This window comes from Pipistrellus hanaki (genome assembly GCF_964339955.1).
Source record: "Pipistrellus hanaki genome assembly, chromosome: 4".
Lineage (NCBI taxonomy): Eukaryota > Metazoa > Chordata > Mammalia > Chiroptera > Vespertilionidae > Pipistrellus > Pipistrellus hanaki.
In genome coordinates this window covers 70,441,552-70,463,779 of record NC_140506.1, presented here as the reverse complement: position 1 = coordinate 70,463,779, position 22,228 = coordinate 70,441,552, and the positions used below count along the sequence as shown (strand labels likewise).

At 42.3% G+C, this 22,228-nt stretch overlaps 1 protein-coding gene across 2 annotated transcripts; it reads right to left on the bottom strand.

Annotated features, from left to right (window-relative positions):
* Positions 1-689: 689 nt before the first annotated feature.
* On the bottom strand, positions 690-21,105 carry ZKSCAN1 (zinc finger with KRAB and SCAN domains 1). 2 transcript variants are annotated; one of them, XM_084881420.1, is made up of 6 exons: positions 20,975-21,105; positions 10,821-11,338; positions 10,283-10,436; positions 7,458-7,549; positions 7,056-7,182; positions 690-2,444 (listed from the first exon to the last, which is right to left on the bottom strand). In XM_084881420.1, exons 2-6 carry the CDS (start codon positions 11,244-11,246, stop codon positions 1,552-1,554), a joined length of 1,692 nt encoding a protein of 563 aa, XP_084737546.1. In that variant the 5' UTR covers positions 11,247-11,338; positions 20,975-21,105; the 3' UTR covers positions 690-1,551. The 2 variants fall into 2 exon arrangements, with proteins under 2 accessions (XP_084737546.1, XP_084737547.1); XM_084881421.1 differs by lacking the exons at positions 7,056-7,182; positions 7,458-7,549.
* Positions 21,106-22,228: the final 1,123 nt, after the last annotated feature.

Below are 22,228 nucleotides of genomic sequence, written 5' to 3'. Positions count from 1 at the left end.
AGAAAAGACACTGTGTAGTACAACTCTGATACCAACCAACCAAAGCTTAGCAAGTTGGGTGAACTTCTCAGAGCAACTAACACATTCAGTAATGGCCAGCTAATGATATCAAGTGCTTTTATGAAGTTTCTGAAAAGGATGGGAGAAAATGCTTCCTACATCTTCCTTTTTCTGAAAAACAACAAGAAATACGTAGTCTGAACTATTAAAGTTACAAATTATTCAGAAAGTGCCCAAATCATCAGGTTGTTCACCAGCTGACTAAACAAAATTCTGGCGAAGATCTTTGTCATAAAAAGATGTCAAAAACATGGCCTTAGTAAGTTTTTGTCTTTTTCTTAAGATGAGATAGTGGAGTCATTTCTGACATTCTATGGTATTTACTCACTGATCCATGTTTAGAAAGCCTCTGCAGGTGGCTATATGGTGCCGTTCTTTAGTTTAGGACAAAAATAGCGTTAAGACCCTGGAGCTTTAGCATGCCTCAGGCCCTGCATGTCCTCTTCAAAAGCTGGGCCAGGGTACTGTATTTCAGGTACTCAGGATTCACAGGGCTTCCTCATAAGTGCAAAAGTCCTGTTAAGTCAGGCATAATGAGTGCTTCTTCCGTGTTCAGCACTGTGCCCAGTGCTGTAAGGATATAAATATGTCCCTTGTCAAAGTATCTTTTTTTTTTTTTTTTGGGGGGGGGGGAGGAGGTGGTGATTAAAAATTTCATACATGAAACAATGAAGGATTACAAGACGGTATATAATCAAGTGCTAACTTGCGGAGAAATGCATTTCAGAGTGTGATTAGTGCTTTAGCGGTTTCTTCCAGAGGGAGAGAAGTATTTTGAATCATGGTTGCCATTTCAGTAGAATTTATCTCAGCAATGAGGATAAAACCATCTACATTTGTGGCAGTCCTTTGGAACTGGAAACTGGTGCACATACCTCTCTTTCAGGAAGAGATAGAAATCTTTGGTTTGATACTGATCAGCACAGTCGTAGATTTCTATAGCTTTGGTAGGCTACCAGTGTTCACATATATCTTATATATATATAACTAGTTCAAGCAGCATGTCCCAATGTAGTTTTTGTTCTAACTATCCCTCTCTTTTTGAGAAATAAGGTACAGCATGATGTTGGCCAACCAGGGCTTGTTTGCAGCAAGTAGCTTTTAGCCTAAGTGTCATTTTCAGAGAGCCGATTTTAATCTTTCAATTCTGTGTATTAGTTGCTGAGAGTCCAATAGCGCCTTACAGGTATCCTCATTGCTGAAAGGCATAGCATTTTGCTGTGTGTGCTTGTATCTCATAAGGAAATATCATGTGGCTTATTCGTATGACTAGCTTTTCCCTACAGGAGCTGTATGGAAGAATTATATGCCCACAGACTATGCAAAGGTAGAACACTGCTAATCTAACTATAAGGATCCTTAAAAACTGTGTGTGTGTGTGTGTGTGTGTGTTTAAGTCTTTTGAGGATGTTTATTCCCTTCCATGAGCACACATCTCTGAAATAAATCTAGAAACAAAAGGGGGAAATGGCTTGTCAGCAAATTCTCACTTTACACACAGCTTTTCAGGAATGCTCCAAACGCGTCGAGAGAAGCCTGGCTGTACTCAGAGTTTCGCTCCCGGGTATGGATTCTGTGATGCAGGGTGAGGGTCGAGCTCCGGGTGAAGGCCTTGCCACACTTAGTGCACTTATAGGGCTTTTCCCGGGTGTGAATTCGCCGATGCAAAATCAGGTATGAGTTTCGGTTGAAAGCTTTTCCACATTCGCTACATTCATAGGGTTTCTCCCCTGTGTGGATTCTCTGGTGTTTTGTAAGGTCTGAGCTCTGGCTGAAGGCCTTCCCACACTCGTTACATTCATAAGGTTTCTCTCCAGAGTGAATTCGCTGATGCAGAATGAGATTTGAACTATGACTGAAGGCTTTGCCACACTCATTACATTCATGAGGTTTCTCTCCCGTGTGGATTCTCTGATGCAGGACAAGGTTTGAGTTCAGACTGAAGGCTTTCCCACACTCACTGCATTCATAGGGCTTTTCTCCAGTGTGGATGATTTTATGGCGAATAAGGCTTGAACTCCGTGTGAAGCATTTACCACATTCATCACATCTATGAGACTTTGCTCCTGTCGGAACTTCTTCAGTGGTGTTAAAGTTTGAACTCAGACTGAAGCTTCTTCCCAATCCTTTACCCTTCTCCCTGGGTCCTCTCTCTCCTGCGGTTGTTTTTTTGTCCTTAGCTGTAGCTGGCCCTGAATCTTTCTTTTCTTTTCCAGCTTTCTCCTCAGGAGTCTTCTGCTGCCTTTCTGCTGTTTTGCCCTGCTGTTCACGTTTTTCTCCAAAATCTTTCTGGATTCTTCCTCGTGTCTCCCCACGTGATGCTGAGTCTTTTGTGATTTCAGCCTTGGAGGTCGACTCCTCATTCTCATTCCTGCTTTCACAACCTGACACAATAAATAGAAAATACAAATAACACCTTTTTCTTTTTAATCTATAGGTTAATCAAATGACAGTTTTCCAGGAAGCTCCTACATACCTGCAAAATGGCCCCACAATATTAATCAAAGATAAAATAGAAGAAAAAATATAGGAAACAGGGAGCAGAATTGGGAAACAAACGGGCAGGAAGAGTGGAAAGGACACCAGAGGGAGTGTATAGAGAGGATGGGAGTGAACAGATCTACTGGGGAATGAACAGAGGGACAGAACCAGTGAAGGAGGGAAGGGATGAAGAATATAGAACATAAGCCGAAACGGGTATGGCTCGGTGGATAGAGCATCAGCCTGAGGACTGAAAGGTCCCAGATTCAATTCTGGTCAAGGGCATGTACATTGGATGCAGGCACATCTCTGGTAGGGGGTGTGCAAGAGGCAGCTGATCGATGATTCTCTCTCATCGATGTTTCTAACTATCCCTCTCTCTTCCTCTCTGTAAAAAATCAATAAAATATATTATATATATATAAAAAAAGAATATAGAACATAAGACATTAATAATTCATAGTTCTATTATTTGGTCACCTAATAATTTGAAGAAACAAATATACATGAAAAAAAATCACATTCTGTTTTCTAATATAACAATTTATGAGCTTAAAAAAAGCATGGTCAGGTCTTTCCTAGAAAATAAGTGGTATTAGCAGAAATAAAGGAATATCATTAATAAAGGAAAGAGCCCTGACCAGTTTGGCTAAATGGATAGAGCGTTGGCCTGTGGACTGAAGGATCCCAGGTTCGATTCCGGTCAAGGGCATGTACCTTGGTTGTGGGTACATCCCCAGTATAGGGTGTGCAGGAGGAAGCTGATGGATGTTTCTCTCTTGTTCATGTTTCTAATTCTCTATTCCTCTCCCTTCTTCTCTGTAAAAATCAATAAAATATATTAAAAAAATATATAAAGGAAAGTGAAAATGTCTCCATTCTGTGAAATTTTTTATCAACAAGGAGATGGTTAATGGCAAAACAAGGAACTCTGAATTTGGTAAGTTACAAGGACCTTCAGACACAGCAAAGTTTCTCTCCTTCAGCGAGAACAGCATAGAGCTGACAGAGATGAAGGTGAAGAAGTTGGTCAGGGCATTGGTAAACATAATTAAAACTTCACTGAAAGAGAATAGAAAAGAAAATGAAAATAATTCTAGAGATATCCATGAAGGAAACACCAGAGACAATAAAATTTTATTAACGCAGGGCTGATCTTCTCAATTTAGCAATCATCACATTAAGACACTGGAATATTTTTATTGTAGACTGCTATATTCACTTTAAGTAGAGATTAAAAATTGCTCAATAAAGATATATTTTATATATGTTTATATATTTCCCAACTCTATTTTTTATTTGGCCTTAAGAAACTTGTCCAACTGGAAATCCTACAACAAGAAGCAAGGAGAAAACCAGAAGGAAGCACGGAGGAGCTGTAAAAGCCTAAGGTACGGAGACACGCGGCGCGCGGAGAGGACGGAGCCGGAGAGGAGGGAGGCCGAGTGCCTGGCGGGCGTTCCCAAGCGGGAAGGAGAGAAAACTCCGACTGTGCTGGGCCCCTGACTGCTCTGAACCCCAGTTCTGGGCCAGACCCCGGGGGCTCAGGCTCAGCCATAGGGAGCTGGGCTGTAAGTCAGAACCCCGGGGTAGCGGAGAAAGGAGGTCCCGGAGGCGCGCACACAGTGCACAGAGAAGGGACGGTCGGCTGTGCCGCGGGATTGCCCTGACGGGAAGGAGACTGGGGCTCCAGACTGCTGTGAACGCCACCTCCAACTCCACTTCCAACTGAACTGAACCCCAATACCGGGCTCATTGTGGGAGAGCATAGACTGTTTGGCAGCAGGCGAAAATCGAGGGCACCTTTCTCTCAGAGGCGCCGCAGCGAGCACTGAAGGACCCGCATAGGGCGGGGCTGACGGAAGCCAAAGCTGCAGGCTCCACTCTGAAACCCCGTCCCATCTGTAACTGCGAAATGCGACAACAAAATAGATCACAAACGAAAGAAATGGAGGACAAAAAGCGTCTGGATATAGAGTTCAAATCTACGCTTATAAGGTTTTTCAAGAATTTCCTAGAAAAGATGGATAAGGCCTATGAGGATATGAAAAGAGACCATCAAGAAATGATAAGGGATCAACAAGAAATAAAGAATACATTGTCTGAAATAAAAAATATTCTACAGAGTCCTAAAAACAGAAGGGAAGATCGCAAGAATCAAGTCAAAGATTTGGAACATAAAGAGCCAGAAGACACTCCTCCACAGAAGCTAGAAGGCAAGAGAATCCAGAAAATTGAAGATAATGTAAGAAACCTCTGGGACAACTTCAAGCGAACCAACATCAGAATTATGGGGGTTCCAGAAGATGAGAGAGAGCAAGATATCGAAAACATACTGAAAGAAATAGTGACAGAAAACTTCCCCCACCTGGTGAAAGAATTTGACTTACAAGTCCAGGAAGTGCACAGAACTCCAAACAAAAGGAATCCAAAGAGGACCACACCGAGACACATCATTATTAAAATTCCAAGAGCAAAAGATAAAGAGAGAATATTAAAAGAAGCAAGAGCAAAGAAGGTAGTAACTTATAAAGGAGCACCTATACGATTGTCAGCTGACTTCTCAACAGAAACCATGCAGGCCAGAAGGGAATGGCAAGAAATATTCAAGGTGATGAATAGCAAGAACCTACAGCCAAAAATAAGCTACCCAGCGAAGCTATCACTCAGAATCGAAGGCCAGATAAAGAGCTTCACTAATAAAAAAAAGCTAAAGGAGTTCATCACCACCAAACCAGAATTATATGAATTGCTGAAGGGGGTTCTTTCAGAAGAGAAAGTAAACAAAGATAAAAATTATGAACAACAAATACGTAATTATCAACAAGTGAATCTAAAAACCAAGGAAATTAAAAAAATCTGATGAACAATATTAACTGTTGAATATAATAGAATCAGAGGTATGGAAGGGGAGTGAACTGACGATTCTTGGGGAAAAGGGGAGAGGGGGGCGTGGGAAGAGACTGAACATAAACTGTGCACCTATGGATGAGGACAATGGGGAGTGGGGAAAGGGCAGAGGGTGGGGTGGGAACCTGGTGGAGGAGAGCAATGGTGGTGGGGGGGAAGGAACATTTGTAATAATATGAAAAATAAAAACTTATTAAAAAAAAAAAAAAAAAAAAGAAACTTGTCCAAGAAGATCTGTACTATCCCAGACAGGCCCTTGAATGCAACTCCTGAGAGAGATGAATAATATTTAACCCTTGACTTTAGTGAAGAAATTGCCATAAATACTAAACCAATCATAAAAATGAAGAAATTGACTACTTCTTTTGAATTCCAAGCCAAGATCCTCGACTATCTGAATTGAACCCAATTTTTTTAAAAAAATAGGTAATACCCATCTTATAAACATGGACCAGAGTTCTTTGCCTTAATTTTCATCTAATCCAAAGAATAAGTACCAAGAAACCATAAGCCCATTTCCCCCGATGGTTCAAAGCAAAAGTTTAGGTTTCATAGTGACATCCTTTCTTTATGAAGTTTCCCTTCGTTTGCCCTCCCCGCCGTGGGTAAAGCTTCACGGTGGACTTCCTGTGACAGGACTGATTTGCGAGCCCCTCTGCGGTACTATTTCTCAGGGGCTGACATCTAGCAGAGACAAATGGGAATGTATGTCCACTGTGCCGCTTTATCTTATACGACTGATGCTTTAGGACTTCTCTGTCTTTACTATACACTAGGAGTGGAGAACGTCCGACCCATGGGCCATCAAAGGCCTGGAAAATCCTTTGGTCTGGCCCTGCCAAGGCATTAGGAGTGAGTTAATGAAATGTTTGACCAAATATAGCAAGCTAATGTTTAAGTTGATAATTTTGTATGGCCTGCAAATGATGTTATAAACATCCAAATTGCCCTTGGCAGAAAAAACAGTTCCCCACCCCTGCTGTATACCTAGCGACCAGAGCTCTTCATGTATTACTATTAGGTTTGGAAATGGGGACTGTGATCAAAAGGGAGATATAAATGTAAGTTCACAGAATTATGCAAAGCTGTCACAGAGCATGGTTCACAGGATGAAGAAGACAGAAAGCCCACAGAAGGATGCTTGCTTGGTAGGTTTAGGAACATGGTCTCAAGTTAGGATTAGAACCAATGATCAATTCTCAAGTGGCCCTCTACACTAGGAAATACAGATGCTCCCCCCATAGAGGCACCTGAATTGTAACCCACGGGGGAGTGGAGCAAAATCCTCCCCGGTAACAAAGTGGTGGAAGAAGTGAGGACCCAGAACACAAGAATATTTCTGATTTCTAACAGTGAAAACAACATAGAGGTAAAACAAACAAACAAAACAAATAAATAAAATCTACTTGTAACCAGGGAGTCAGTCACAGTACCAGGCTTTGGAGTTAAAGGAACACAAATGTTCCTATCTCTACCTGGTCTGAAGAAATGGGCTCAGTAGGCTCTAAATCCTTGTTAATATTCAACTGAACGTGTCAGAGATCCCACAACTAACAAAGAGAGGCAAAACAATCTTATCAGACAATAATCCTGATCATTCTTACCCTGGGAAAACACGTTCCCATAATTCTCCTGCCTGTGGTCCCTATTGAGATTCCTCCGAGCCAGGTTCTGGCATCCCCATTCCTCCAGGATGAGGGACACAGCCATGTCCTCGATCTTCACCATTGCCTGAAATATGAGATCCCCACACTCAGTTCGCCCAAAGCTCAGGGATAATCCCACTACCCAAACCTGGAGTTAGGGACAGAGTTGACTACAAACCTACAGGGCACTGGGAAAGAAAAGGTGACCATCCCAGGCTCTGGTGGATTGAGGGGTGAGTGGGTCTACTCTGTGGGCAGGACATCAAGAATTGAGTGTCCTGAGTGGAGATGTTATAAGATCTCCAGGAAGAGAGGCAGATATGAGGGTCTCAGAGGAGGGCAGAGGGGCCCCTGGCTCACCTGGGAGTCTGCCGTGAATAGTGCAGAAGCCATTGTTTGGTCTCTGGGACTCCCCTCGTGATGAGGGGCAGGAACGTGGGTGGCAGGGAGAGCTGAGGGAGGAAAAAGGAGCTATGAGTAAAACCAGCTCTGCTCTGGGCCCAGGGCTCTCTTTTTCCTGCACCAGCATGTTCAATCAATGTTCAACTACCGAATAGAGAATTAAAAAAGAAAAAGCATGACTTCTGTTTTCTCAAGACTTCTATTCTTTTTTAAAAAATATATATTTTATTGATTTTTTTACAGAAAGGAAGAGAGAGGGATAGAGAGTTAGAAATATCAACAAGAGAGAATCATTGATCAGCTGCCTCTTGCACACCCCCTGCTGGGATGTGCCCGCAACCAAGGTACATGCCCTTGACCGGAATTGAACCTGGGACCTTTCAGTCCGCAGGCCGATGCTCTATCCACTGAGCCAAACCGGTTTTCGCAAAGACTTCTATTCTTAAGCAGGATAAGGAGTAAATGTAAAAGGATCCTTAAAATAACCTGGTCCAACCCTATGTTTTAAAGAAAGGGAAACTGAGGCCTTGAGAGGTCAAATAAATTGTCTAAAGTCACACAATTAAGAATATCAGAGCCAGATCTAGAATCCAGGTTCCTACTCTCAGCTACAGAACTGAATAACGCTTAGCCCACAATTCAAGCCTAGCTCAAAATTTCATTTTCTCCACCAGCCAGCATAGCTCAGTGGTTGAGTTTCAACTTATGAACCTGGAGGTCACGATTCGATTTCCGGTCAGGGCACATGTCTGAGTTTCGGGCTTGGTCCCCAGTGTGGGTGTGTAGGAGGCAACTGATCAACAATTCTCTCTCATCACTGATGTTTCTTTTTTTAAAAATATATTTTTATTAATTTCAGAGAGGAAAGGAAAGGGGGAGAGAGATATAAACATCAATGATGAAAGAGAATCATTGATTGGCTGCCTCCTGCACATCCCACACTGGAGATGGAGCCTGCAACCGGGCAACTGCAATATTAAAATCCTCCTTTGCCAAGTAATATTAGAGAAATGAATTTCAAACTGATTGTTTTCAGGCAGTACAATAATAAAATAAGCTAAATCAAAATGTATAACAGATTGAATAACCAGCACTGTAGCTTCCAGGAGATCCTCTGGAAGATGAGGAGCACAAAGAGGAAAAATGCACATGCCTGCATTTGTTAAAGAAGTATTTACTGAGTAACAGCTGTATGTACCAGGGTCTCTAACACTGTTACTCTGGTAGCCTGAAGTTCTGATTTGGTACTTAAAATCATGAAAACCCCCTTCAATTTCCTGACTTCACCCCTTGTATAGTGAGAAGACTTTATATACCTTAGAAGGTCATAGGTGGACAGTGGTGGGTTAAACATCACAGTGTATTGGTTTATACGGATTTCTCCAGCATATGAATGCTGGATACCCTCCAGAATGCATAGAAAAGACTTATTTAAGCTCTAATAATTAAAATAATTTTTATTTATATGACCCTGAAATGATGCTTTTCCTCATGTTCCTCCACTAAAAATAACTTTTTTCATCTTTTCCTATTGTTTGAAAATTCTGAAAGTAACCTAGAAAGAGGAATGTATACAATATTTTATATACTTTTCAAATAAGATGAATTTTTAAATTGATTCTGTATAAAGTAATTTATAATGTACTACAGTGTTTCAAAATCAGGCTGAAAGCATATCATCTCTTCCCAGCACTTTCTGGTAAAAAATAAAATAAAAATCTGTTAGATTTCAGAATGCTAATAATTCAAGAAACAATATCTACCCAAGTTCATTATGCACATTTCATCTACTTCCCTAGTAACATTACTTAACTCTTAGAATTGGTCTATAAATTGTACTTCCCCTAATATTTAGTAATGACAATAATCTACACTAATAAAAGAGAAACATGCAAATTAACCACCACTCCACCACACCCACAAGCTATGCTCATCAGCCAATCAGGAGTAAATATGCAAATCAACCCAACCAAGATGGCGGCCGGCCACAGAGCTGGAGCAAGCAGGAGGTTTAGGTTGCCCACGGTGATGGAGGAAGCCAAGCTTCCCACCTGCCCTGGCCTCTGCGCAAGGCTACAAAGTTTCAATTATAGAAGATAAATAAATCTTAGATACTTGCTTCCAGCTGGTCCTGGCCTCCACTCAAGGAGGCACTGGAAAAAAAAAAAAAAAAAGAAAAGAAATAAAAAAAGGAGGAGCTGGGACCTTGGGTCGCTGGGGGTGGGGGAGTAGGGTGATCAGGCCAGGATGGGACAGCAGGGGCCATTGGGGGTAAGCAGACCAGCAGGGGGGCCATTTGGGAGTGAGCAGGCCATCAGCGGGGGTCAGTTGGAGGTGATCAGGACAGTGGAGGGACAGTTTGGAGTGAGCAGGTAAGCAGTGGGGGCAGTTGGGGGTGAGCAGGCCAGTGGGGAGGGAAGGTGGGGCAAGCAGGCCAGCGGGGGTGGGGGGGTGGAGAGTTGGGGGTGAGCAGGCCAGCAGCGGGGGGGGGGGGGGGGGGGGGTGGTGGGTGGGTGGGGGGGGTGGTGGTGGGGGGGGTGGTGGTGGTGGTGGTGGTGGTGGGGCAGGCAGGTGAGCAGCTGGAGCCAGCAGTCCCAGATTGGAGAGAGTGTAGGCCAGGCTGGGGAACACCCCCCACCCCATGCACGAATTTCGTGCAGGGCCACTGGAGTATAATAATAAAAACAAACATGCTTCTTTATTACAGGCACTTAGTAACACAGAGGGGGCACACCCATCTGAACAGTTTGCTTCTTTTCCCCATAAGAAGCCTTGTTTCTTACCCCGTGACTGTAAGAGGCGGGGTTTCCGAGATGAATGCTTGAAATGGGACTGGGTGGCCTCATGATGAAGGTCAAAGCTTGAGGACTCCTGAATAGGATCCAGAGGCACCATCCCCCTTGCGAGCATCTCAGGTCCATGCACTTGACCTGGGACCTGAGAACAAACAGATTAGACTTGAGGGTAAATCATTTTTTAATGAGTATTTTAAATGAGCAAAAAGAAAATAAGTATACTAGGAAGAAAGGGAGAAAAGGCCAGGATACTTTTTAATATTCAAGCAAAAAAGGGAGAATAACCACTACAGACTACTAAACTAGCTTATTTAGTAGCTTGTATATTAGTTTATTTTATATACAGAACATTATATATATATATATATATATACACATATATATATATATAGCTATTATATAAGTAGTGTCTTATATAACTAGTCTACTACTAAGACTACTAATATTAGCTTTAAATCAGTAACTTTCTCTTTGCTCCAGTCTAAAGTCCATGTGTTGCTCACACATAAGTTTCACCTCTTCTCACCTGCTGTCCTGATAAATCAAGCTCCAAATCTTCCAGAAGGGTCACAGCCTCCTCCCCACTATCGGGGCGGTATTCCTGCAGCCAGGCTTGAAGCTGCTTGGGCAGGATGGAAAGGAACTGCTCCAGCACCAGCAGCTCCAGAATCTGCTCCTTGGTGTTTATCTCTGGTCGCAGCCACTGATGACAAAGTTCCTTCAGTCGACTCAGAGCCTCTCGAGGCCCGAAAGTGTTCTGATAGCAGAAGTGCCTGAAACGTTGGCGGAAGATCTCTGGGTCAGGAGGAGGAGTCTCCTGCAGGCTGGAGTCCCGCCCCCACATATGTTCTTCCTCATCTTCCTCTTCTACCTTCACTATTACGATACCATCCTTCTCTTGGGCAGCCTGGGGGGACAGACCAGTAGCTTCCCTTGATTCAGCAGTCATCATTCAGGCTTAGAGAACTGACTTGATCCAAATAAAGTCTGTCCTCTTCTTTTTGTCCTTGAAAATGTTCTCTGATATCTGTTTCCGTATAATTCCTGAAGTATTAAAAAAAGTGATTAGCATCTTTATGAAAAGTGACCTGTGCTACCAACACTTCATTCAAGGCACCAAGAATGCCTCTGATAGTAAAAGGGGGAGGGGGAGAAAGCCTCCAGAGCCACTCTGTTTTGACCACCACTTTATACTTTAAGATTTGCCTCCACTGGGCAAATTCCACCCTCCGGGTGTTTGCCTGAGTCTAAGCACCTTATCTCCAAGAGAACAGCAGGTTATGACATCATGCCTTTACAGTGGTTAACCCAGTGAGAGCTGAATGTCAGCAGGGTGCAGGCAAGAGACTTCAAACAGTACACACATAATCTTTTTTCATTTTTGTTGATTTCAGAGAGGGAGAGAGATAGAAACATCAAGGATGAGAGAGAATTATTGATTGGCTGCCTCCTGCACACCCCATACTGGGGATCAAGCCTGAAACCCAGGCATGCACCCTGACCGGGAATCGAACCATGACCTCCTGGTTCTGATGCTCAACCACTGAGCCACATTGGCTGGGCCACACGTAATCTTATATCATCCCACAGCAATCCTACCAGGTAGGCACAACTGCTAGTACCATTTTATAGGTGACATGGCTCAGATTTAGATAATTATTTGCTCAGCAGTAGCTACCTACCTAGTGGAGTCAATAGTCACACCAAGTCTGAAGCCCCATCCAATTGTTTCTATTGTTTTTTGGGGGTACTGCGTGGTCAGAGTGGGAGCCTCCTTCCCCCCAACACAGAGGGCTGCTGAGGTGCCCTCATTTATTTGTTCTCTTTTAGGTATTGTAATTTTCCCCAGTTTACTTGACACCAGTTTGTAGAACAATGGATTATTTTATCTAGCTTAAGAGACAAGCATGGGGACTTGCGCAGTGTGTGAAGGGGTCAAATGGTACAAAGTTCTGGTTATAAGTTAAAGAACCAGTACTGGAGGTGTAATGTACAGCATGGTGACTACAGTTAGTAATACTGTATTGCATATTTGAAAATTGCTGAGAGTAGATCTTAAAAATCCTCATTATAATAAAAAAATTTTTTTTTTAACTATGGTGAACAGATATTAACTAGACTTACTGTGGTGATCATTTCACAATAAACACAAATATTAAGTTTTTATGTTGTTCATTTGAAACTAATATAATGTTATATGTCAATTATATATCAAAAAGAGAAACAAGCAGCTTCAAAGGTTCTTACAAAGAAACTACAATTATGAGAAATACTAATGATGCAAACACACATAAACAAGAAAATGGCACAGCTGAAGTTTCTACAAGGTTTTACTCATCTAGATGAGGTAAAAACCAATGTTGAATAACACATGATCTCACTCATTTATGGAAAATAAAGAACACGTCCTGGCTGGTTTGACTCAGTGGATGGAGCATCGGCTTTCAGACTGAAGGGTCCCGGGTTCGATTCCAGTTGGGGGCGCATGCCCAGATGTGGGCCTGACCCCCAATGGGGGGCATGCAGGAGGCAGCCAATCAATTGATGGTTCTTTCTCTCTCCCTTTCCTTTCTCTCTCAAATCAATAAAAGTATTTAAAAAAAAGAGAAAAGAAAATAAAGAACACTATAACCTGATGAACAAAAGGATAGATACAGAGGAAGTAAAGCAGCGAACAGAAGGTAGAAGTACAGCGGGGAAGGCTGGGGAGTGCTGGGGAGGGGGGAAAAGAGATCAACCAAAGGACTTGTATGTGTGCATATAAGCACAACCAATGGACACGAGACACTGAGGGGGGAGGGATGAGGGCATGCAACAGGGGATGGGGAGGCTGAGGGAAGGTCAATGGGGAAGAAAGGAGATATATGTACTACTATGTATAATACTTTAAAAAATAAAAAGTAGTAAAAGCAAAAAACAAAAACAAAAAACCCAAAAAACCAATGTCAATCTAAATCAGTGTTTCCCAAACTTCTCTCATGATGAGAATCACCTGGTGGAGTTGTTAAAACACAGATTCCTAAATCCCAACTAAGAAGTGCTAAACTAGAATTTTTGGGAACATATAGGTAAAATTGTATACTTAACTAGTGCTCTAAGACAGATGTTATATACAGAGCACTAAGTTAGGTATGCAATTTTACCTATATGTTCTCAAAAATTCTAGTTTAGCACTTCTTAGTTGGGATTCAGGAATCTGTGTTTTAACAACTCCACCAGGTGATTCTCATCATGAGAGAAGGTTGGGAAACACTGATCTAAATCAAAGAGTTAACCAATCAGTGAGAAAACAGCTGCTTTAAAAAAAAAAAAAAAAAAAAAAAGGTGTAAGGAAAGAACTACTATAAGGATAGATGTATGCTGGAAAACATACATTGTCATGTAATTTTAACAGCCAAAAATGACCAATTATCCTTATTACCTAGTCATTTAAAAACTTGGAAATATTTTCTAATCTATTTAAAAATCTCCCAAATGAGGAATTTTAGTGGGTCTTAAGCCTGTTGGTTAAAAAAATAAAAAAAAAACCTTTTGATTAGTTTGTAAGAATGGGTGATTTAAGGTCATGGAAAATGAATGGAAAAGTACTAGTTGAATTTCAACAACAAAAATTTAGCGTGGTTGGTGGGTATATTACTAAACAGTCAGTTTGACAATGTGTTTCTTCCATCTGAATTAACAAATCTTTGTGAAGTATCTTTTTCACCTCTACAACCATCATAATTAAGCCTCAAGTTCAAGTTTTAGAGACAGAGTATCCAATTGCTGTATCACAATTATTTAAGCCAAGAGTTGAAAACTAATGAAGCATTTTTAATTATATGGCTCTCATTACAAAATTATTAGTAATTTTGGTAGCAAAGGTATATCTAAAGCCCAAAAGTTATTTTTAAAGAGCACTATTTAATATATTTTTAATGATACAAAATATTGGTATAATAGTACATGGATATAATTTTTAGTTTTTAATGGGTAGAAATGTGTGAACATAAAAGTTTGGAGATGAATGCTTTAATCACAAAGAACATGATTTTAATCTGAGGTCACAAGATTAGTGTTTCTATCTCATTTTTTTGTCCTTATTGAAAAACAGAAATCCTTGCCGGGACCGGTTTGGCTCAATGGATAGAGCGTCGGCTTGGGGACTGAAGGGTCCCGGGTTCGATTCTGGTCAAGGGCATGTACCTTGGTTGCGGGCATATCCCCAGTAGGGGGTGTGCAAGAGGCAGCTGATCGATGACTCTCTCTCATAGATGTTTCTAACTCTCTATCTCTCTCCCTTCCTCTCTGTATAAAATCAATAAAATATATTTAAAAAAAAAAAAAGAAAGAAAAAGAAGAAAAAGAATATTACATTAAAAAAGGCTTTCTAGCTGAAACAGGTTTGGATCAGTGGTAGAGCGTCAGTCTGCGGATTCTATCTCTCTCCCTTCCTCTCTGTAAAAAATCAATAAAATATATTTAAAAAAAGAAAAAAGAAAAAAGAAAAAGCTTTCTAGCCCGAAACCGGTTTGGCTCAGTGGATAGAGTGTCAGTGTGCTGACTGAAAGGTCCCGGGTTCTATTCCAGTCAAGGACATGTGCCTTGGTTGCGGGCACATCCCCAGTAGGGGGTGTGCAAGAGGCAGCTGGTCAATGATTCTCTCTCATCGATGTTTCTAGCTCTCTATCCCTCTCTGTAAAAAATCAATAAAATATATATTTTTAAAAAGGCTTTCTATTTAAAGGAAGTGGACTTTAAACTAGTAAAAAGTCCTATTGTAAACTTTCCATTCTTCTAGCCCTTTCCTTTGATCCCTTCAGACCTGCTCTGTACCTTACCCTTCTTGCTGTGGTAAATATTTTTTTCAACTTCAGAGCAGTTTTCCCAATAAAGTCCTTAGAGCTACAATTACTCAGTTTCCAAAACATTCCTGCCTATCCTCAATATTCAGGTGTTCTGCAGACTGAGGAGAATGAGCAGCACTGTTCCTCTTTTTACACAAACAATTATAGCACAAGGTAGGATGTTCCAACTGTTGTAAAGAGGTTCCAGCAGGCGTGCAATTGAGCCCTGAGAAGTAACTTAACTGATGCATTAACAAGGCAGCTTCCAGGAAGAGGCCCACCTCCCGGGAGCTGGAGGCATCAGAATAGCCAGACCCCTAAAGACTGCTATAGGAAAAGGCAGAGAGTAAGTAGTTCAAGAGATCATCCCTTTGGCTGGCTTAACCCAACTGGAGGAAATATCATTCCTGTAAGCCTTAGTTCCTTTCTTTTTATTCTGAAAAGTCAAAAGAATGGATATCTTTTTGCTATATCTCTTACAATTATTTTTCACCATACTGATTCAAGCTTTGTATCTTCTATCTACTCTAGTGCCATAGCCCCATAGGGTTTCTCTAGCTTCAATTTCTCCCCGTTCCAATTTGAGCATACCAAGACCAACACAGTACTGCCGGAGTAAGCTTCTGATCATTACCTCCTTCCTCTAAATTAATCAGTTTAGCATTCAAACAATATGCCACAGTATACTTTTCTATTCTTGCCTTCCTACTTTTCTTAGAGTGATCCCCTATATTTCGGCCTCTCTGGCCCATTAATGTCACCTAAGCATAAGGAGTGAGTTTTAATTTCCTACCCTATCAACTTTATCGGTCAAATTTTTATGCACTTTGGAAGATGTATAATGTCTCCTGACATTCCAAATTAAATATCTTCCTCCTTTGGACATCCTTAGTACTTTCTTTGTTCCTATTCAAGGCAATTATTTTCTCCTGGTATTATCATTTGGGTTGCAGTTCCTATCTCCACTTCCCAACTAAAATTTAAGCTCCTCAGGAGAGGGAGTCTTGTCTTCTATGTACTCATCTCCTTGAGCACCTGGCAGAGTTGAATTCTGTTAAGATGAACAGAAGAAATAAGAACTACTCAAGCTATTACAGCTCCCCTGCCATCTTCATACTGTCTTTAGTGGCAATTAGTGACCATATATTCTACTAATATCTCAATCACTCGGGCTCAGAATCTCACCTTGCTTGACTCCTCTCTTCTTACATGCATTCAGTCTCCAATTCTTAGTTCCATGAAACCCAGCTTCCTCTCTTTGGTTCACTGACTTCATTGTCTCCCAATGACCCTTACCCTCTGGATTATTCTTCCTAAAATTCTATAGCCTTGCAGTCAACAATTCCCAGTACCTGATCCCAGTTTCCCCTTAATAAGCTTCATTTCCTAACCATTTCTCCCCGTCTCCTGCATGAATCTTTTCCGTCTAGCAAAATGAGTTTATTGTCTCTCCTAAATAGGCCTTGTAATTTGATTGCCATCCTCTCCTCACATCATACTCAATACCTCCTTATCATCAGATCTAAGCTAAAATGCCCTTTGCCCTTTTAGCTGTTCAATTCAAGACGTCTCTAGTAGATGATAATAGTAAGACCTAATACTTGTTGAGTGCTTTCTAGGTACTAGGCATTGTATTAAGCATTTCACACAACAATCTTAGGAGGGGGGTACAATTTTCATCTCACTTTTTGACAAAATTAAGGTATATTGCTGGTTTTTTAAATAGGTTTTATTGATTTTAGAGAGGTAGGGAGAGAGACAGAAACATCAATGATGAGAATCATTGATCAGATGCCTCCTGCATGCCCCTAGTGGGGATTGATCCTGCAACCCGGGCATGTGCTCTGACTGAGAATCAAACCATAGTAATCTCCTGGTTAATAGGTCCATGCTCAACCATAGCATGCTGGCCGGGCAATTCCTGTTAAATAACATACCCAAGGTCACACAGCAAGTTGAAAAGGAGAACCAGGATTTGAAATTAGGTCTGTGGGATTCCTCAGCTCAAACTCAAATCATCAGACCTAGCCAGTCTGGCTCAGTGGATAGAGCATTGGCCTGCTGACTGAGGGGTCCCAGGTTTGATTCCGTTCAAGGGCACATGCCCTGGTTGCAGGCTTGATCCCCAGTAGGGAGCATGCAGGAGGCAGCTGATCAATGACTCTCTCTCATCATTGATACTATTTCTCTCTCCTCTGAAATCAATATAAATGTATATAAAAACAAAACAAATAACACTAATCATCATACCAAACTCACTCTGTCCCAACATGTGGGGTCAGGAAGGGCTTCTGTGCACATACAGATTCTGAAGGTGCCTATGAAGGATGACCACTCAGGAGCGGGCTTTATCTGACACCCAGTTCTCACTAGAGAGCTGTGCAACTAAGGAGACAGAGTGTGTAAATAGGAATTATCTAAAATCAAGTGGGTAAGGCCTTCAACGGGGTAACTGAGCAGAACTAGCCTAGCAACCAGCAATCTTTTAATGAGAATTTGTTACTGTCTTAGCCATAATAAGAATAAAGGAAGGATTCTTGATTTGTATTCACATCTATGCTGGAGTTTTAGAGTAGGACAGTCTGATCAGTGGGACTCAACAGGAAGCTACGTGGAAGAAGTGAGACCCACAGGGACAGACGTGAGGGCACAGGCACATTCCCTCTTCCCCCAATTTCAACAGTTCCTCTCCGCTATCCCCATTTTCCTCCTTCTATTCTGGGCAAGAGAAAAGTCACAACAGCAGAAGGATGGGTTTTGAGTTTTCCCAGATGATGTGAGCACATAGCTTTTCTCCTCTAAACTACCTGGTGCTGCCGGGACCGGTTTGGCTCAGTGGATAGAGCGTTGGCCTGCGGACTGAAGGGTCCCGGGTTCGATTCTGGTCAAGGGCATGTACCTTGGTTGCGGGCACATCCCCTGTGGGGGGTGTGCAAGAGGCAGCTGGTCGATGTTTCTCTCTCATCGAAGTTTCTAACTCTCTGACCCTCTCAATTCCTCTGTGTAAAATCAATAAAAATATATAAAAACAAAAAACAAAAACAAAAAACTACCTGGTGCTGTGCATGCATATAAGCCTAACCAGTAGTCATGGACAACAGGGGTGGGTTTACGTGGGGAGGGGTTTGAGGTGGGAATGGGGGGATGAGGACAATTATGTGATACCATAATCAATAAAGCAATTAAAAACAAACAAACAGAAAACTACCTGGTGCTGTTTCTATTTCTGTAATTTTTACACCTTCCCTCTTCAACTGGACTAATGTTAAGGATAGGCTTCTTTGCATCTATTAGACCACTTAGTAAGATTCCTTGCAATCATTAGTTTTTAAAAATACACTTCATTGAATTTACATTACTTTACTTTTTGCCCATTCATACATAATTAAATATTATCCTCAAATTGGCTACTTGGAAGAGTTTCATGAGTTACTCCACCACTTAGCAGCTGATGATTTTAAGCAAATTAATCTACGTGTGTTTCTTCACTTGGATGGTGGAGATAATTTGCTTCAGAGTTGTGAGGATTAAATGAGTTAACATACGTAAAACACTTAAAAGAGTGTCTGGCATTTATCAGACACTAGAGAAGCATTTTAACTTTTCCCAATAAACTTAAGAGATGTAACTTATACTTTCTAATTTTCAGCCTACTGAACAGATTAAGCCGTGGGGGAAATCCTATAGTGAAAGCAGCACAGGCTGAAACACCTGAATTCTAGTCTCTCACAGTAGGTTACCCCAGTGTTTTTCAACCTTTTTTGGGCAAAGGCACACTTGTTTCATGAAAAAAATCACGAGGCACACCACCATTAGAAAATGTTAAAAAATTTAACTCTGTGCCTATATTGACTATATATAAAGTAATTCTCTTGAATAGGAATCAAATAAACACAAAGAAAGTATTTTATAATTACTTTATTATGAAATATTAAGTAAACAAAATAGTGAAAAATTATAAAATTCTTGTCTTGTCTGCACCTACGGCACACCAGGCAACATCTCTAGTGTGCCGCGGAACAGCGGTTGAAAAACGCTGGGTTACCCATTCCCGAGTTATTGAGCCTCTCTGGCACTCAGTATCCTTATCTGCCAAATCGGGGGAAGGTGGGAACCCGGAGAATACTCCCTCTGGGGTCCATCAGAGCTGAAGAACATTCTGATATTCTATCTGACTTAGATAAAATTACCCCCAGCAACTAGTCCTCACCGAGGATAAATACAAACATTTTCTTACAAAAAGGGCTTGGAGTTACATGTTCACTTTATTCCACAGATTACTTTTTAAACAGGCCATTTTTTTTTCCTCAGGGTGTATTGTAGTCGTCAGAGTTTAAACAAACTGCTTTTTTTTTTTTTAAACAGAGCTATAAATCGTTTAAAATATAAAAAAGGTACCTTTATAAAAGACAGCTAGCTACACACAGAACACTGATTCTACCTCTGAATGAAAAGGTAAGATTTAGCACTGTATTGAGATGCAATATAAAGTTAGAAAAAAAATCTAAATGCTTAAGTCAAGTAGAGAATAAGCAAAAGCCTGTGCTATTAAGTGGCTAGTTTGTATTTTAAGATTGGTGAAAACTGCCTGAAACAATGAACAAGAATACTGCACAACAATTCAAAGTCAATACAACTTGGAAAAACCTCCTGGAGCACCCCGTCCTTACGGTTCCCTATGCAATAAAGCTACTATTTCATTTGGCCAACACACACCGTCACAGAGCTTTGCTGATCGGGTTACAATTAATTCTCCACAACTCAATTCAACAAGTATTTACTGACCACCCCAAATCTGCCTAGCACTGGCCTGTACAAGAAATGCTTTCTTTGGTCTCAGGCCATGGAACAGCCACCCTCTGTAATGAAAGTGTGGTATTGTGGACTGGAGGCACTGCAGAGAGGGGAGGGGAGAAGGGAGAGAGCAATCAGGGGGAATTGTAGCTGACTGTCTTCAACTACATGGACTAAATGAAATTTCAAGGTTGGAAGAATCTTTTAGGAAAACCTAGTTAATTTTATTCATGACAAAAACTGAGAGCTGGCGAAATGTCTCATCCAAGGTCACTCAGGTAATGAGTCTTCTAACGACACGGTGAGATTTCCGCAAATTCTCTTCACTCTCACTCACGCCAAGTCAAGCAGAGTAGCTTCCCCAGAACCGAAAAATACACCGAATCTTCCTGACAGCTTATTCCTAAAGCCATCAAAATACTCCATCAGGCTGAGAGCGAGCGGGAGGTAGATCATCTCTCCTATAGTCGGGTCACTTCTTTACCCACTGACTACGCTTCACCTGCTCTTCCATCACCGTCCCGGGGAGGGGTGGAGAGAGGAGAAGCGGTGATCTGGGAACATGTATGCTGCACTTCCAAAACGTGCCCATTTCTCGGCCTTCCGCATTTTTCATCTTAAGGTCCTCAAGGACCCCGAAGTGGGGGGTAGGGGGGGGGGGGAACCTCACTGGACTCAAAGCAAATGATGACGAACGGAGAGCAGAAAAGTCAGACTGGAGTAGTGGGTTCACTCGCGACCCTGATCTCCGAAACGTCAAATGACCACGTCAAATGACACGGTGGGCGAGGCGCCCCGAAAAGGGTCCGCAGTCGGCTTCTCCGCAGTCCCCGAGCACCCCGGGCTCCTAGAGGATCGCCCCCTCCCCGCCTGGGCCCGAGGGGAGGCGGGCTCCCGGGGGGCGGCACGTTCTAAGGCCGGGCTGGGGAGGGGACGGGAAGGTTGCACCTCCCGGCAGGGCCGCCTGGAGGGGACCCCGGGCCGCAGCTGCGGAGCCCACCCTCACGCACACCCCCCTGCGGCCCCGCCCGCCCTCCACGGAGGCCGGCCCAAGTCTCACCGTGAGCCCCCGGAGCGGCCTTGGGGCGCTGGGAGAGAAAGGGGAGCCGACTCCAGGGCTCAGACCGGCCGAAGGGCGCTGCACAAGGACCTAGGCCCTCCCGACGCTTCGACACAGACACAATGAGTCACAAAGGCCGGAAGTGTGTCAGCACCTCGTCTTCCGGGATTGCGCCGAGCTTCCGGGTCCTCTCTAGGCGCGCGGGAGGACTTTGCTACTCGGTTCCCTGGGTAGCTGGGCTCCAGGCCTGTTCTCCCTCCCGATGGGTGATCCAGCCTCCAGCTTGGAGTTTCCTGCCATCAGTTTGTGCGCCCTGGGTAGGGGGTTCAAGCTTTATGAAATATAAACTGTTCAGCTCAGATATCAATTCATATGAAAATTCGGTTTCTCCTTTCTTCCATCTCGAGTGGTCCTTGCAATAATTACAGTTATTACCGAGCAATAATCATCAGTAATTGTAGGTCTGTGGCAGAGGAACTGAAACAAGGATGTTGACAGAAGAAGATCAAAGTGATGAAGCCAGGGGTGGCTGGTTTCACAAACCTGCCATGGTGGCTTCTCGTGGCCCTCGGAGATGCCTGCCAGTTGAGTAGGTGGTATTTTCAAATACTTGGCCGGTGGACAAAGGCCTTTCCACAACCAAGTTAGTTGTAAGGCTCTGTGTTGGGTTTATGCAGCCTATGCTATGAGAGCAGTTTAAAAGGAGTTTTCATAGTAATAGCAAACACTTGTACCTTCAAGGTACTTCTACAACCTGTAATTATGGCCGTCACCTTTACCTGGCAGAAGTTGCTCCACTTTATGTGCAAGGGCGACCACGGCTTTAATGGTTGTGACTTTGCTCTCTGCCCGTTCCAAGATGAGTTCATGGAGAGACTAAACTCAGAAGCGTGGTGGCATGGCTGAAATTGCTTGGGGGAGATTATTTTCTTAAAAAAAAAAAAAATACTTGAAAACTAAAAGGCAATTATAGTATCATTAAATGAAAATTGCAAAATGGAGAAAGACAGTAATCTGTAATCCCTCCACCCTAACCCGAGTATGATGGCTTTCATTTTATCCCTTTCCTATCTATCTTCATAGATAGGCTATATATTTTGAATTTATTATTTTAGACATAGTTCAAAACTATAGTTGTATTGGATAGGTGGCTGGTAAGCTTGAAGTAGCTACCACATTCATGTTCTATGACCACTTTTTGGACAAAAGCTGATTGGATTAGGTTTGGGCACCTGAGGGAAGCACAGTTACACA